Genomic DNA, 15,331 nt, shown 5'->3' on the forward strand with positions numbered 1-15,331 from the left:
TCAGGTGTCAGGTGTCTTCTTGGTAAAGGACAGTCACAACCGTGCTCTAAACGATGAGAGAGCACCAAATCTGGTTTAAATAATATGCAAACAAGGGTTACAAATAATCCTAGTTTGGTAGTTCGGTGGTTCAAAGCTTTTGTCCCACTACCAACCATACATATATATATATATATATATATATATATATATATATATATATATATATATATATATATATATATATATATATATATATATATATATACATATGCACTATTTAGACGGGTTCAAGCTAAATCTACCTCACATAAGAGATAGTACGCAATTCATGCAAGAGAAGTTGTTATTGATTTTCTGTATAAAAGATAGCATGATCAATAATTCTAATAACTTCATAGCAGACATACGCAGTGTTTATTCTTTTAATATTAATGTGGTAACACAAAAGAAGTTCTGCTGTATAGTGGTATTTGTAATATATTGTCTGTTAAAATATATTTTAGCTTTGGAATTATGTCAAAATTTATTCCCCTGAGCACTATTTGCACTATATATATGCATTATTTAGACAGGTACAAGCTAAATCTATCTCACATGAGATATAGTAAGGACTTCATATAAGAGAAGTTGTTATTGATTTTCTGTATAAAAGATAGCATGATCAATAATTCTAATAGCTTCATAGCAGACATATGCAGTGTTTATTTTTCCAATATTAACGCCGTAACACAATGAGAAAAAATGTTTCAAACATGCTGACTTAGAGCTCTGCATGGTGAATTGCAATGTGCAGTGAAATTACTAAACAAAAAGTGCAGATTTTTAACTGATATTATAGTGTTTTAATATTTTTTTTTTATGTTTAATGTTGTTGCTGAAATAGCTGGAAGTGAGTTGAAAGGTAATCTGAGATGTTTTACAGTAATTAGTCGTCTTTGTTGCTGCTTCTTCTCTGACTCTGAATGGGGAAACGAGATGAGCTGTAAAGGGGGTTGGGGTCTGAATGTGCGGGAGACTGGCTTAGTATGGGGTGGGAGTGGGTCCCTTCTTTTGTAGTGTGCACCTCTTTCTCTCTCCTCCACTCCCGAAAAGGAGGGGAGCCGACTCAGGCAGCTGTCACTTAACATGTGAATGTTTCGAGAAGAACCCAGGGGTCTATTGAAAACTCCCCTTTTTTTACCCCCTATCCCGGACCATTTTTCAAGCGAGTTTTCAGATTCACAGTTAGACTTAAAGGAGTGGCTTTGTTGAATAAGAAGGGGGTGAGAGTTAGAGAGAAAGCCCCTAGAGCTGGTACAGGGGGCACTTTATAGCCGATTGGTGGCGGGGCAACCTGAGCAGTGGTTGCATTGGTGCTGAAAGATGGCACCGCCTTGTTTGTGTATGGGCAAAAACCTGACCTCCATGTGAAGAAAAGAACAAACTGATTTTGGCTACAGAGCTGTGGGAGTTTATCTGAGCCGTTGGAATACATTGTCTCTTTTCGGGCACACTATCCCATCGGTAGTGTTAACAAGGGAAGGAATTCCTCTATCACACAACAAAGAAGAAAGGGAGAGGAGCAGAGAGAGTGAGCGAGAGAGAGCTGGTGGGAGGGAAGAGAAGTGGAGAGAGGGGAGGGGTGTTCTGTGAGGGGAGGCGGAGGACATTGTTTGCCTGTGACTGTGGGCAACGGAAAAGCATGAGTTATCGGGGCATGTGCAGTTGTGTTTAGAAAAGTGTGTTTGCGATGTGAACATGTGGGAATGACTGGACGAGATGGAGTATGTGCTCTGAGGGTGTGAGTATGTGGACAGAACCTACAATTTTGGGATGTTGGGACTAAGAGGCAGTTGAAAGGATGCTCAAACAAAGCTGGATTTTTGTCTTTCTCTGCCTGTTTGAATGGGATTTGGAAGGATTCCTCTACTCATGAGGTCGAGATCAGGGCCGGTTTGGGGTAAGTTTTGTTCACATTTAGTTCCACACTGCCAAAATGGACAATAACCCATAATTCAGTTTTATTTGAAATTTGGAGGAACAATCAATGGAGTAGCTTTTTTAAATTATCTATTCTTACTTGTGAAAAAATATAATTATTTAAAATAGGTGGATTTTTGAGATTTTTTTTTTCTTTTTCATTTTGAGGTGTTGAAGATAAAATGTTTAAAATAGGTGACCTTGTGCACAGTACAGTAAACATTTTACAAGTCTCATGTGTGAATGCACAGCTACCATGTTTAATTAAGGGACCACTATCATCAGTGAGGTGCTCCTAGAAAGTGCAAGGTGCAGCTTTTCTGTTGTGTTCATTCAAACCTTTGGGTATTTATATTATGATCCTTAGACCCTTCTAGAAAATGACTATTAAGTTGAGAATAATTTTATTGAAGATAGAACAACCAAATGTGTGTTATATGTGTGTTGTGTATAAAGCGTATATTTACCAAATGTTTATTACTAGTGAGTTAATGTATCATTTTCAATAATATGATCAAATTCATCAGTTAATGGACTGCCCTCACATCATAAATCAGAGTTGAGAGCAGTGAAGGGGTTCTCTGAATTACAGGCCATTCTAAAGTAGGTTAAGTGATGGGATGGTTAGGTCATCGACAATATGAGTAAGATAGTGTGCTTTTTTTCCTTCTTAGTACACAAAGGGTTGCATCCGTTGTAGCATGCTTCCCCAGATTCCCAAACAAGCTGAATGTAGGTCACGAAGGAGTTAAACATTGAAGTGAATTATTTAAATAAACACATATAAATAACCTGTATTCTATTAAAAATGTATGTTGGACCTGACCCATTTTGGAGAGTTGTATTCTACAGTACGCAGCCTGTTTGCAAATTTAATTGGCTTGAAAGTGTTCGCTAATGACCCTTGTTTGCATATCAGCATCTGTGTTGACATCACAGTGAAGAGTAGACATGTTTTTTTTGTCAGCGACCACACATGCAGGGCAGTAACCAGGCACGGCACGCCCTCACCCTCGAAATGTTAACCCATGTGGACACAGCAGCCACAGACACTCAGGCCCACCTCCAGAGACCACTGGCTGGGCACGGATCTGACCTAACTAAGTAATCATTGATCTGGAGGCAGGGGCTTTGTCTAGGGCACTACTCTCTAATCTCACTGTGTACTCCCAGCGGAAGTCTTGACTACATCATATGCTCAGCAGTAGGAGTCATGAAGGTAATTACTTCCTGTGGTCTAATGTATGAGGACACCCTGTGAGAAAAGTGTATTAGTTATTATTTACATTTGGGTTGCACAGCCTCACAAATATATGTTTCCATGTTACAGTAATCCACTACAATGAATGCACTGCTAATTGTAACAGACATAATTAAAGCATAAAATAGCCATGCCGACCTATGTAAAATTATTTTATTAAGAAAAGTAAGTTCACTTGATTCATTATTTTGTAATAATTTTCTTTCTAGTTTTGATGGGATCTTTCTAGATGAAATGGATGTATGTAGAAAATAATGTATTTTTTGTGTTATTGTGCACACCTAAATTCCATTCAAGTAATTCTGGCAGGAGCACAATGAGCACACATTATTCTAGGCTGTATGTTTTATTTGTATGTACCTGATAAAAGTTGCATACTTAGCAAATCTGTATTTTTTTGCTGTCTGCAAAGTAACACTAAAAGTCACAAATTCAAATGTTCTTCTTCATCCCAAGCAAGTCTCCCATAGTTATACGACCCAATAACCCAATTCCCCTGTTGTTGACCTATATTAGCCCCCTACAGATCTTTAGTTCCTAGGCATGACCTTAAGTGACCTTAAGATTGTGAAAGGAAGTTCTCTTACTCAATAGAGATCTCCTGGTAGACCTTCCTAAGCTCTCATGGACATAGATAATTATAAGAGATGCTATAAATACAGCAATATTATCTTGATCTAATTATAGAATAACATAAAATAAAAAAAATCATCAATATTCAAACACTGTCTGTAATAGAGCTTTAATTAATGAATGGACCAGATTATGCCAGTACATTTTACATTTTAATAGATATTTAACGGTCAGCCAGCATAAGGCCAGTGTGAGTGAGAAGAAATGCTGGCAGCATGCCCTGGTCCTCTATGCCAGTCCTAACAGTGGGATCCTCACCAAGCCTGTCACTTTAATTTCCAAGCCCAGAATTTCTAAGCTGGTGTTGTGAGATTGAGGGGCCAGTATTTGCATGTGGTCTACTGAAGCACAAAGAAACGGGCGCCAGATTTGCGAAAAAATGTTTGCTTTGGTTGTGTTCTTTGGTTTTACACGCCAAGTATCTGGCAGAGTTGGCACAGAAATGCAGCTTAAAAATTGGGTCAATATTTTGTATGTTGGCCTAGATGTTTTGTTGTCTGTAAGATGGATGAGTACTGCACTTTATAACCCCAGCCTTGTCTGATTTTAGGTAGCTGAAGAATCTCCTGCATGCATGGCCTCACAAAGGGCCTTACCTCACCTGTTGCCCTGCTTGGCTCTTGGCTGAAGGACTATGGGTAACCTCATCAGTCGGCCCAACTGCTTGGGTCAAAAGTCCAAGCAAGTGCGGTCCAATGAAAACTTCTTGAAGGAGTGTTACCAACGGCGGAAAGAGTGGCCTCCTGCAGAGCAAAATGGAGACACTAAACAAGAAGAAATCAATAACCAAGTCAAGAATGAAGCAATTAAATGTGTTGAGGTGGACAAGGAGAGGGAAGCAGAGGAAATGGAAGAGAAAAGGCAGCAAGATTGTCATACCCCAAATTCAGATAAAGTACTGCATAGTTCCCCGGCCTCTACAATCAGGAGCAGCAGTACATTGGAGAATGCATGGCACAGCTCACCTTCACCCATAAAAACATCAAGAAATGGGACACTTACAAGGAGATCAGTGCCACCGGAGTATGCTAGGTCCCCACTGGCTCAAATGGACAAGAGTACAGCTGAGAGGAGGGCAAGCTTTCAAAGAAGAGATTCACGAGAGGGCAGTCCCTGGCCATGGAAGAGTGTGGCTCCTAGAGAAGTAACAGAAGTGACAGAGGTTACAGAGACTATAATAACAGAGATTGTGGAAGTAACCGAGTATCCACCTGGAACTAAAGGAGGTGACCCCATAGTCACTAGAACTGTTAGGGTCTTAAATGGGGCTGCAAAAGAACTTGCTGAGGTTGATAAATCTGTTAATTTAGCTTCACTACTTTTTCTGTCATGTTCTGAACTCTTTTTTCATCCTATCATACTGCTTTCTGTGAATCATTGCCACCATCAGTAAGTATTTTCTATTGCTAAAAATTAACCACCTATCTTTGCAGCTTCAAAGCAATGGACAGTCAAGTTCAGACCAAGATTCAATTGTGGATAAATGGAAAGTATGTACAATTTATTAGTTGTATGATCTGAGTAAGCTCACTGTCATGTTCATTTTGTTATGATATGTTATATTCTAAAGGGAACAAGACCAGCCTTGGCTCTGAAGGATGCAGCTACAGATTCCAGTACATTCCTCCAAAACCTGGAAACATTATTTAAATGGGTGTGTGAAATAGAGGAGCTCACAGCCAATCAAAAGCCTCCGTCTTCAGAGGTCAAAGTGGTGAAGGCACAGCTCCAGGAACAAAAGGTGTGGTATCAGCAATTACATACTCTATTTCTCCCAAAATGCACCTTAAAATGCTAGGAGATATAAATGAGAGGGCAAAACCTTTAAGATGGGCTGACTCATGGAACCTGCTCAATTGCTTCTTTCATCCCCTAAACTCCATATTCACTGGTAAAAGGGTGGTGTCCATGCTCACAATAAGCCTCTTTGTCACTATTCCCAGAGGGTTGGAGCAAACAGGGATGTCTTTCACCTGTGTCTCTATTGTTTGTTGGATGAGGTGAAACCAGCTTTGCTCTTAACAATGCAAGTCTGACATGTGAGAATGGACTTCCTTTATGTGTACAAAGGCCAAGACAAAATAATTATTAGCATATTATGGAAATGAATCTCAATGAAATGCTACTAGAAACTTCATGTGTTTTTACCACATATTTTAAGTAGCATTTTGGTGTTTCCCCAGCTCTTGCAGCGGCTTTTATCAGACCGCCGTCGTAGTATGGACAGTATGATGCTGGAGGGTCCCCGGCTGGTGGAGGCTCACCCAGGAGAAGAGGGTGAGGATGCATACACTAGGCTCTGTTCACTTGAGGAAAAATGGAAGTCATTACTACAAGAGGCTGAACAAAGGTAAGCTCAGTTGCGGCAGACCTGGGCACATGAAATTATCGTGATATTTGAAGACGATAACATTTTGTCCCTGATAGGAGGGCAAACTTGGAGCTCATTCTACCAAAGGCACAGTTGTTCCAGGAGGGGGTGGACAGTCTGCAACAGTGGTTCATTTCTGTGGAGCAGGCTCTGGCTGAACTGCGTAATGCTGAAAGATTGATGTTGCATCTTGCAGAGGCTACAAATCGTGCCAAGGTCACAAAAATATAATATGTTTGTAAACTAAGACTACAAATCTGTGGTTAAATGCTGTAGTCAAATGCGTAATCTCTGTTACAATCAGGCTCTTGCAGAGGAAATTCAAGTTAAAACATCTGGACTTGGAGAAATACAGGAGTCAGGGCAGAGCTTGATAGAAGTAGTTTCAGGTGGGATACAAATTTATTGTGTAGTTGAGTCTAACCAGTCTAGTCTTTAAGTAGGCTGGCCTACATTATATAAAAGTTACCCTCTGACATGTGGACGGTTTTCACAGAGGATGAAGCAGCGCAGGTGCATGAGAAGTTGGATGCCCTCCGGATCCGTTGCTCCGTGCTCAGTTTGAGTAGTCTGGATGTGTTGCAAAGGCTGGAGCAGGCGCTGGAAGCCTCCAGCCGCTGCACCTCCAGCCAGGAGGACCTGCACCTGTGGCTGGGCCGCATAGAGAGAGAGCTGCTGGGTGCAGCAGGAGCACAGGCGCATGCTGGGGACGCGGTCCTGTGTGCTGCAGAAAGACAAAGGGTCAGACTAGATGACATATTAAAGCATTACAACATGATCTTAAATACATCTATAACATTCTTCTATATACTTAACCAGCTCTTATTTAATGATATCAATGATCATTACATTAATATCCCCATGTATCCAAAAGACAACATTAAAGAAATAAGCAATTTGAGCACTTGTTTGGAGTTTGCACTTGTCTTGTCATATTTCAGTCTGGATTTGTCTTTGGCAATTGTCTTGAGCAGAGGGCACACTTGATGCTAATTGTGCATGAACATGTGCTGCTGTGTTTATGTTAGCTTGAACAGGCGGTGGTGAAGGAGGTGGCCTGGTTCAAAGAAACATCTCTGAGTCTGGAGAAACTGAAAAACATTGATTTAATCCCAACAACGATATCAGAGCAACTCCATGAACAAAAGGTCTGAATGACTTAATAATAATTTTGTAATTTGTAATACATGACAATAATGCATTGGATTTACTGTTTTATTGACAGGTTTTAGCAGTAGAGATTCTACAACATAGATTTAACATTGAAAAAATGGTGAAGATTGCGGAAATCCTGATGACATACAGTGATGGAGATAATACAGACCTTGTGGTAGGCATCCATATTACATTATTATTTAGATTTTACAATTAATAACACAACTTACATCATTTATTCTTTGGTACAGACACCATTGGAGGCCTTACAGGAGCAGTGTAACAGCACTTCTGCCACTAATTCCCATGTGGTCCTGCAGCTCGAGCATGCTCACTCATTACTTTTTCAGTTCTCAGAAGGCATTTCTGAGGTTTCACCCTGGTTAGAGGAAACTGAGACTCTTTCTGGCCAGCTCTCACTCAGTACCATTAGCTACAAGGCATTTCGAGAACAACAGGACCTTTTACAGGTAAAGTAGAAGGACCAGTTTTAATCCCCTTTTGTCCAACCCAACAAAGTAGTCCATTTACACTATACAATCTGCCAGCAAATTAACTCCTACTTCCTGACACTAAAACGTGATGTGGTATTTAATTTGTTAGTACATTTACTTATCCAACAACCTTTATCCATTTAGAATTATTTTTTTCTAAACAGGATCTGAGGGAGTCTATTGCAGAACACAAGCCTTTAATTTCCCGTCTTTGTGCTTTGGCAAAACGCTTGTCAGAACTCAATCCTTGCCAAGGCAATGAGTACCGTCAGAGGGCCACAGAGGCTGAGGATCGGCACAGAGCCATAAGAGATAAAGTACGGGAGACGTCTAATCTACTGGAGGAGTCCTTGCCTCGATTCACACAAGTAAGAGAGGAGAATCAATGATCTGGTAATGACTGCTCCTTTTAAGTATACTATTGTTAACCACAGGCATTGATTTTGTAGTTGAATGAGAGAATGACCTTGATCAGAGAGAATCTTGACCGATTGAAAAACCGCATTCAGATCCCCACTTCACTTCAGGCTCTCACCCCAAGAATCCAAGAACAGCTTCAGGACAATAATCACACTCTCGCTGAGCTGACAAAACTGGAGCTAAGCCTTAGCACTGTCAGGAATCAGGCTAGTGAGCTTTTGAGCAATACACAGGCCGCTGGTGATGCATCCATTGGCACAGGTAGACAAGATTTTGAATATGTTAGATTTTGATAACAAATCCATCATGGTTATTAATCTTCCTGCTGAACTTCCTAGCCATACAGGATCAGGTTTCTGGCTTGTCTCATCTATGGGATGAAACAAATGCTCAGGCAAAGGAAAAGGAAACATGGCTGCTCAAAGTGTTAGACCTCGCTGTGAAGTTCTGGAGAGATATCAGTGATGTCACTGTGGCTCTCAGTGAAGCTCAACAGGCAGTTATGGATCTGAATGCAAGTCAAACTGACTCTGAAACTATTCGCCAAAGCCTCGAAACTATGCAGGTTTGTCTAAATGCAATAACAAGACAAGACATCCTCGTGAATTACTTTTATCATCAAAATGTGCTCATATTTTATAACCCTTTCACGGCTAGACTCTCAGGGAGGACATTGATAGTATACAGGGAGATCTAGACACTCTTGGTGCTGTGGGGGTGGATTTAATGTCCGCGTGTGGAGACACAGACAGACCAGATGTCACCAGGAGTCTTGATGAGGTAAGTTGCATAATTAAGTTTACATTGGTATCGTGTTAACATTTTATTAACTATTACATTTTTGCTATTTCACAGCTATATAGTAACTGGAACAACCTGAGTAAACTCTGGACTGAATGTCATAAAAAACTGGAAGAGTCATTACAATTATCTCTCCAATATCAAGACACTATGCAGGTCTGTGTTATATGTAGTATAACACATACACTTTGTGAAACTATTTTGTTTTGATGTCATTTTAAAATCATAGATTATTTGTGAATTTTCTTTTATAACAGGGTCTTTTTGAGTGGTTGAAGTCAGCTGAGTTGAGGTCCACTGAAGAATTTATGGTTGGAACTGACCTAGAATCAGTCAAAGACCAGTTGTGTGATTTGAAGGTTAGAGATGTTATATTGTTATTTATCACAGTGATGTAAGAATTTATCTGAATTGAATGTATTCTCCTTTCAGGCATTTAAACGTGAGCTTTACCAGAAGAAAATCGAGATAGAAAGCTTGAACCATCGGTTTGTGTGCCGATTGTCTCCAGGATCAGAGCGTCAAGGCTCAGTGTCTCCACTGTGTGATTTCAGACAAAGATGGGACACCATTGAGTCCGAAACCGTCAGCAGACAGGTGATAAATACAACTCAGGTTGATTGTAATTACTTTTTGTCAGAATACTGGAGACAAATTATATTTTACATTTCACAGCATCTGTTAGAGTCTGCCCTATTGGGTCTGGGCCAGTTCCAAAACACCCTGGATGAGCTGCGCACTTGGTTGTCCCGAACAGCTGAACAGTTACACAGTGGTCGGCCCATCACCATTGACCTTCAGGCCTGTGAGATAGAGCTGGCCAAACATAAGGTTGGTAATAAAAATAAAACGGCAACAAATAGATTGTTCAGTTATTATTAAATTATTAAATTAATTAACACTTAATTAACACTTTTCTTTTAAAGGTCTTGCGCAATGATGTAATGTCCCATGTCCGCACTGTGGAATCCCTGAACCTGGCTGGCAGAGCACTGTCAGAAACAGGCTCTGGGGTACATGGTCTACAGTCTCAACTGGAACAACTCAATGAGAGCTGGGAGTTTGTGCGCTGTGAGACAGAACGCCGGCAGCTGGAGCTCGAGAACAGGCTAAGTCAGGTGATATAAATATATTTGCCTATAGTATGTCTAAAAAAAGAGAAATGGACTAGTTTCTAGGATCACAAAGTCAAGCCCTCATCTTGTCCTATAATATTATTAGCTGGTTGGCTCCCTCTAGTGGTCATACACTTTATAGCCCTGCAAAGTCACCAGTATGTTTATTTTATCTCAGGTACAAGATGTTACAATGGAGATTCAAGATCTTTTGCAATGGCTGGAGAATACAGATGTCAAGCTTTCTTCTTGTAAAGCAATGTGGGGAATGCCAGACTCAGCAGCAGAAAGACTCAATGCACACTTGGTACAATATGCATAAACATATTTTAGCATTTATTATTAACATTTAATTTGTGTACTTTTAACATTAATTTCTGTTATAGGAGTTATGCACAGAGATGGACTCAAAGCTACACACCTACACTGATGTGAAGAATGCCATTCACAGGATGCTGGAGAGCAGCGATGTCGTCCGGGGATCAAGTATAGAGCACATCCTGTCAATACTTGAACAGAAATGGGCATTGGTTTACCACAAGGTTCAGGAGAAAAAGGTGACTTATCCATAAGTATAAAAGTTAAGATAACTTCAAGAAATGAATATAAATGTGATGTTGTTCCTTCAGGCTAGTCTGACTGAAGGTTTGAGTCTGGCAAAGGATTTCCACAGTAACGTTCAAGAGCTCCTCAACAAAATGACCAAGTGTGAGGACACTTTTGGGCATCTCTCACCTCCCAGCTTTGTCCTGGACTCAATTGGTACTCAGTTGGAGAAACACAAAGTATGTTTTTTAAGACTTTTTGCTTTTTCAAAATAATTCCAAATTGTATTTGTATATATTATGTATGTTGTATGTGTGCAGGACTTGGTAAAAGAGGTAAATGTTTACTGTGAAAAGAAAACTACTGTGGAGAAGATAGGCAGCAGACTGACTGAAATGAGCAGAAAGGAGGACTGTGATGTCATTCATAACCTGATCATGACTGTCCATGATCGCTATAAGAAATTACATCAACGATTGGTAGAAAGAAGTAGGATACTTGAAGAGGCCAAGAAAAGTGCAAAGCAGGTAAACAGTTGGGTTTTTTTTAGAAGCTTTGATTATTGTAATATACAACTGATTTACTCATATCTCTTTTTCAGTTTATTGAATCTTGGCGATTGCTAATAGAGTGGATGTCCGATGTAGAGCAAACTTTAGACACACACAAAGAGATTGCTGGAACGCATGATGATATCAAACAACAGCTGACTGAACAGAAGGTGCAGTAACAATGTGTACTGTTTATTCTTAAAAACGTAATAGTTTATACAAAAAAATCTTAAGTAAATACTACAGTTACAAATCTCAAGTAAATATATACAAGTAAATACATATTTTTTTAATAACAGGAATTTCAGAAACTACTAAGGACAAAAAGACCAATGTATGAAGCTACATTAAAAAATGGTCGCAGTCTTCATGAAAGATCTCAGAGCAAACATGATAGACAACACCTAGAGAACCTACTCGCTGAACTCAAGGACACATGGGACACTATCAACGGCAAATCTCTGGAGAGGTACTATGTCTGTTTGACCCTGCACTTTTAAAGACTTAACAAAACTATATGATTCTCACAACTATTTTATCTTGCGTGTTTCAGGCAGCACAAGTTGGAAGAAGCGCTTCTATTTTCTGGCCGATTCACCGATGCTCTCCATGCCCTAAATGACTGGCTGTACAGAACAGAGCCACAGTTATCTGAAGATGCTCCAGTTGGTGGTGATAAGGAGATTGTCAATAACCTGATTGATAAACACAAGGTGCACTTGACTTGTCTGTTTATGTAATTCTTGCAAAGGATAAATTTAGATAAATTTAGTATAGTTTATAATGTGATATGTTGATTCTGTAACAGGTTTTCCAAAAGGAGTTAGGGAAGCGAGCCGGTTGCATAAAGACCCTAAAGCGTTCAGTGCGTGACCTGACGAGGAGCAGTACAGCTGATGCTCACTGGCTTCAGGAGCAGATGGACGAGCTGGAGAGCCGCTGGGATGCTGTGTGCAAACAGTCAGTCAGCAAACAGGACAGACTGGAGGCAGCGCTTAAACAGGTCTGTGTAATCATCTAGTGATACCTATTGAGATTTTTGTATTGAATAATTTTAACCTGCTTATAGTATTCTTTTCAAATGTTTTCTTTCTCTAGGCTGGAAAGTTTGATAGCCTTGTCCACTCTTTCATGGAGCATCTTACAGAGGCAGAGAGAGCTCTCAAATATGGCTCTCTGCCTGAAGAGGAGGAAGCTTTGCAGTCCGTCTATGAGCAGCACAAGGTCAGTTTAATGTAATTGTTTTGTGTTTGGTTATTCTTTAAAACTCAATGCCCCTGGCCTAGCACATTGAATCTATACATACTCAAGGATGTTTACCAGAATAATATTCCATACCATCCACCAAAGCTTCATAAATCCTTTCTCTGGCACTTATTAGGAGTCAATGAGTGCCTTTGAAAATCTAGCAGTGCAGCTACAAAATATACAGAGTTTGGGTGAAGAAATACTGGCGTCTTGTCATCCAGACTCCATAATCACACTGAAATCATGGATCAGTGTCACCAACACCAGATATGTGGAGGTAGTATAGATTCATTTGATTGATTTATCAAAAATATTTTGCAATTATCAAAAAGCTGTTTTTCTATTCCTCATAATCTTAGGTTCACACTTGGGCTCAGCAGCAGGGTCAAAAAATCCACGCTATTTTATTAGCCCTGGAAGCTGAGAGGCAGGAAATCCAGAGACTTTTGGACTGGATCTCATCTGCAGAAGAAGCCTTAAACCTCCGAGAGCAAGAGCCACTGGCTGAAACCACAGAGCAGAACCAAGAACTCATTGGCCAGCACTCGGTAAGTCATTTTATTGTGCAAATGAAAAATTATAGTAAACCATAATACAATAATGTTGATGGTCACATTTCATAGGTATTGATGGAAGAACTGAATAAAAAGTTCCCTGAGGTTGAACTGGCCACTAAGTGCTGCAAACTCAAGATCATCTCTAAACAAGTATCAGTTTCACCAAGCAAGAGGCCTCTCACAAGTAGGTTACAGCCCTGATATGAAAAGCAGATTTTGTGGAATATAATCAAATGTTTTGCTTTTTGCAGAAAGAAGGAGCACATTAAAGCCCCAGCCTGCTGCACCCATCCCCTTAGATCACCTTGACCCACAGACTCCACAGCTCTGTCAACTGGTCAGCCAGTGGCAAAAATTATGGCTGCTGTCTGTGGCCAGACAAAACCGTCTAGAACAACATCAGCAAATGCTCAAAGAGGTAATGGGCCTCTTACAATCTTCAGATTTTTAAAGTGATTCAGATGTAAAGCTCTGTTTTATACCATATTTCTACAGATGGAGGAGTTTGCCAACTTTGATTTTAATATCTGGAGAAAGCGGTATATTCAGTGGATAAGTCATCTGAAGTCTCGAATCCTTGATGTATTTCGTAGCATTGATAGAGATCAGGATGGCCGCATTACAAGGAAGGAGTTTGTTGATTACGTTCTTGCATCAAGTAAGATATCGCTTCTCCCTTTTAGTCTTCTGAAATGATTCAGTGAGTCTAACTTGCTTGAACTTCTCTTCTAGAATTCCCTACAAATCCCTTAGAAATGAATGCAGTAGCAAATATCTTTGACATGAACAGTGATGGCTTCATTGACTACTATGAGTTTGTGAGTGCGCTCCATCCCAGCCGAGACCCCTACAGAAAAACACTGGACGCAGATCAAATAAATGAAGAGGTACTAACAATTTCTTCAACACAAACCTGACTACTTGAGTGTTATGAATATTATTTTTAAGTCTAAGTATGTATTTTAACATATTTGAATTATCTTTTTATAAGGTCAGTCGCCAGGTGTCTCAGTGTAATTGCCCTAAGAGATTCCATGTGGAACAGATAAGTGCCAACAGATACAGGGTCAGTTTAACACTTACAGTTTTTTCATATTCAGAAAAAAATATTCTTGTAACACAAAATGGCATTTGTGCTGCAGTTCGGAGATTCCCAACAGTTACGCATGGTCAGAATTTTGCGAAGCACTTTGATGGTTAGAGTGGGAGGAGGCTGGACTGCATTAGATGAGTTTTTGGTCAAGAATGATCCTTGCAGAGGTAGGTGCACTTCTTCCATGCCCTTGTCATGTTATTACAGTCCTGTTTACATAATGTGTCTATTTTCTCAGTGAAAGGCCGGACTAACCTAAAGATCAAAGAGAAATACTTGTCTCCGACAGGCAGCATGGCCAAAGGTTTAGCTGTCAGCAGGTCCAACTCAAGCCTTAGCCTGTACAGCAGCGCCTCTGCCCCCACCAGCCCAACATCGCGCAAGGCGAGTTTTGAAAATCTGCAGCATGGATATTCTGAATAAATAATACAGTATTTATATCTCTACATTTTATGTGTTTTTGTTTTTAGAAGGCACTTCTCAGGCGAAGTTTCTCAGGAGACCGCTGTATCCGTCCTCGAAGTTCCATTGCTGCTCTAGATTCTGATCTGCAGTTTGTCCCATCAGAAGACACATGTCTCTCCCCATCAGGTCTGTATGTTAGATGAAGTTTGTAATCAATTTGCAGGAGTCACTAAGTTAACCCAATGTGTTTTTAAATGTTTAGAAGAAGCTGAAAAAATGTCGACTGGATTACCTCCAAACATTTGATGCTGCAGTTGTGAACTCAAGAGACATTTTGGGCCCTGAAGATAGTAATAAAGGAGATGTAAGGTATTTGAAATGCTTCATGCTGCTTATCAGCTCCTCACTGCTCCTAAGGTTAAAGGTCAGAGGTCATGCCAAAGGGGATTTACTTATGGAACACTGACATTGTTTCCAGTGCTAGTTGATCAGTTTTGAAAACAAACAAAACTTGAAGAAAGACTTTGTTCCTTGATGCAGTAGCGTTGAAATGGATAGTGAAGTTGGAATTCAGAAAGACTGCATGCTACATTGTGCATGGCACTAAATCCTTTTGAGGTACTTCTATTCAAACATATCACTAATGCCGTATTTTTGGCATTGTCAGATAAAGTATGAGAAAAGTTGGACAGTAATTGTGTGGATTAATTCTTGAGGGCCTACCAGTTTCCAAAAAGAAG

At 40.0% G+C, this 15,331-nt stretch overlaps 1 protein-coding gene across 1 annotated transcript; it reads left to right on the forward strand.

The window, feature by feature from the left end:
* The first annotated feature begins 5,304 nt into the window (after nucleotides 1-5,304).
* Nucleotides 5,305-14,609, forward strand: macf1b (microtubule actin crosslinking factor 1b). Its single transcript, XM_055228082.1, has 35 exons — nucleotides 5,305-5,576; nucleotides 6,019-6,185; nucleotides 6,263-6,422; nucleotides 6,511-6,595; nucleotides 6,703-6,947; nucleotides 7,235-7,354; nucleotides 7,432-7,536; nucleotides 7,613-7,831; nucleotides 8,020-8,223; nucleotides 8,305-8,536; nucleotides 8,614-8,840; nucleotides 8,933-9,055; nucleotides 9,131-9,232; nucleotides 9,334-9,435; nucleotides 9,509-9,673; nucleotides 9,752-9,907; nucleotides 10,003-10,194; nucleotides 10,370-10,498; nucleotides 10,578-10,748; nucleotides 10,821-10,976; nucleotides 11,058-11,264; nucleotides 11,339-11,458; nucleotides 11,588-11,757; nucleotides 11,842-12,001; nucleotides 12,097-12,291; nucleotides 12,387-12,512; nucleotides 12,670-12,813; nucleotides 12,896-13,084; nucleotides 13,160-13,277; nucleotides 13,345-13,511; nucleotides 13,589-13,751; nucleotides 13,826-13,980; nucleotides 14,085-14,159; nucleotides 14,236-14,353; nucleotides 14,425-14,609. The coding sequence occupies exons 1-35, from the start codon at nucleotides 5,385-5,387 to the stop codon at nucleotides 14,607-14,609; spliced, it is 5,544 nt and encodes a 1,847-aa protein (XP_055084057.1). The 5' UTR covers nucleotides 5,305-5,384.
* Nucleotides 14,610-15,331: the final 722 nt, after the last annotated feature.

Source organism: Periophthalmus magnuspinnatus, chromosome 16 (assembly GCF_009829125.3).
Source record: "Periophthalmus magnuspinnatus isolate fPerMag1 chromosome 16, fPerMag1.2.pri, whole genome shotgun sequence".
NCBI lineage: Eukaryota > Metazoa > Chordata > Actinopteri > Gobiiformes > Gobiidae > Periophthalmus > Periophthalmus magnuspinnatus.

What these genes read in the sequence shown, in the direction of transcription:
- macf1b (XM_055228082.1), top strand. Translation starts at nt 5,385, where the DNA reads ATGATATGTTATATTCTAAAGGGAACAAGACCAGCCTTGGCTCTGAAG. An exon ending in CTACAAGAGGCTGAACAAAG is followed by an intron (nt 6,186 to 6,262) that starts GTAAGCTCAGTT and finishes TGTCCCTGATAG; the next exon opens with GAGGGCAAACTTGGAGCTCA. An exon ending in CAGATCAAATAAATGAAGAG is followed by an intron (nt 13,981 to 14,084) that starts GTACTAACAATT and finishes TCTTTTTATAAG; the next exon opens with GTCAGTCGCCAGGTGTCTCA.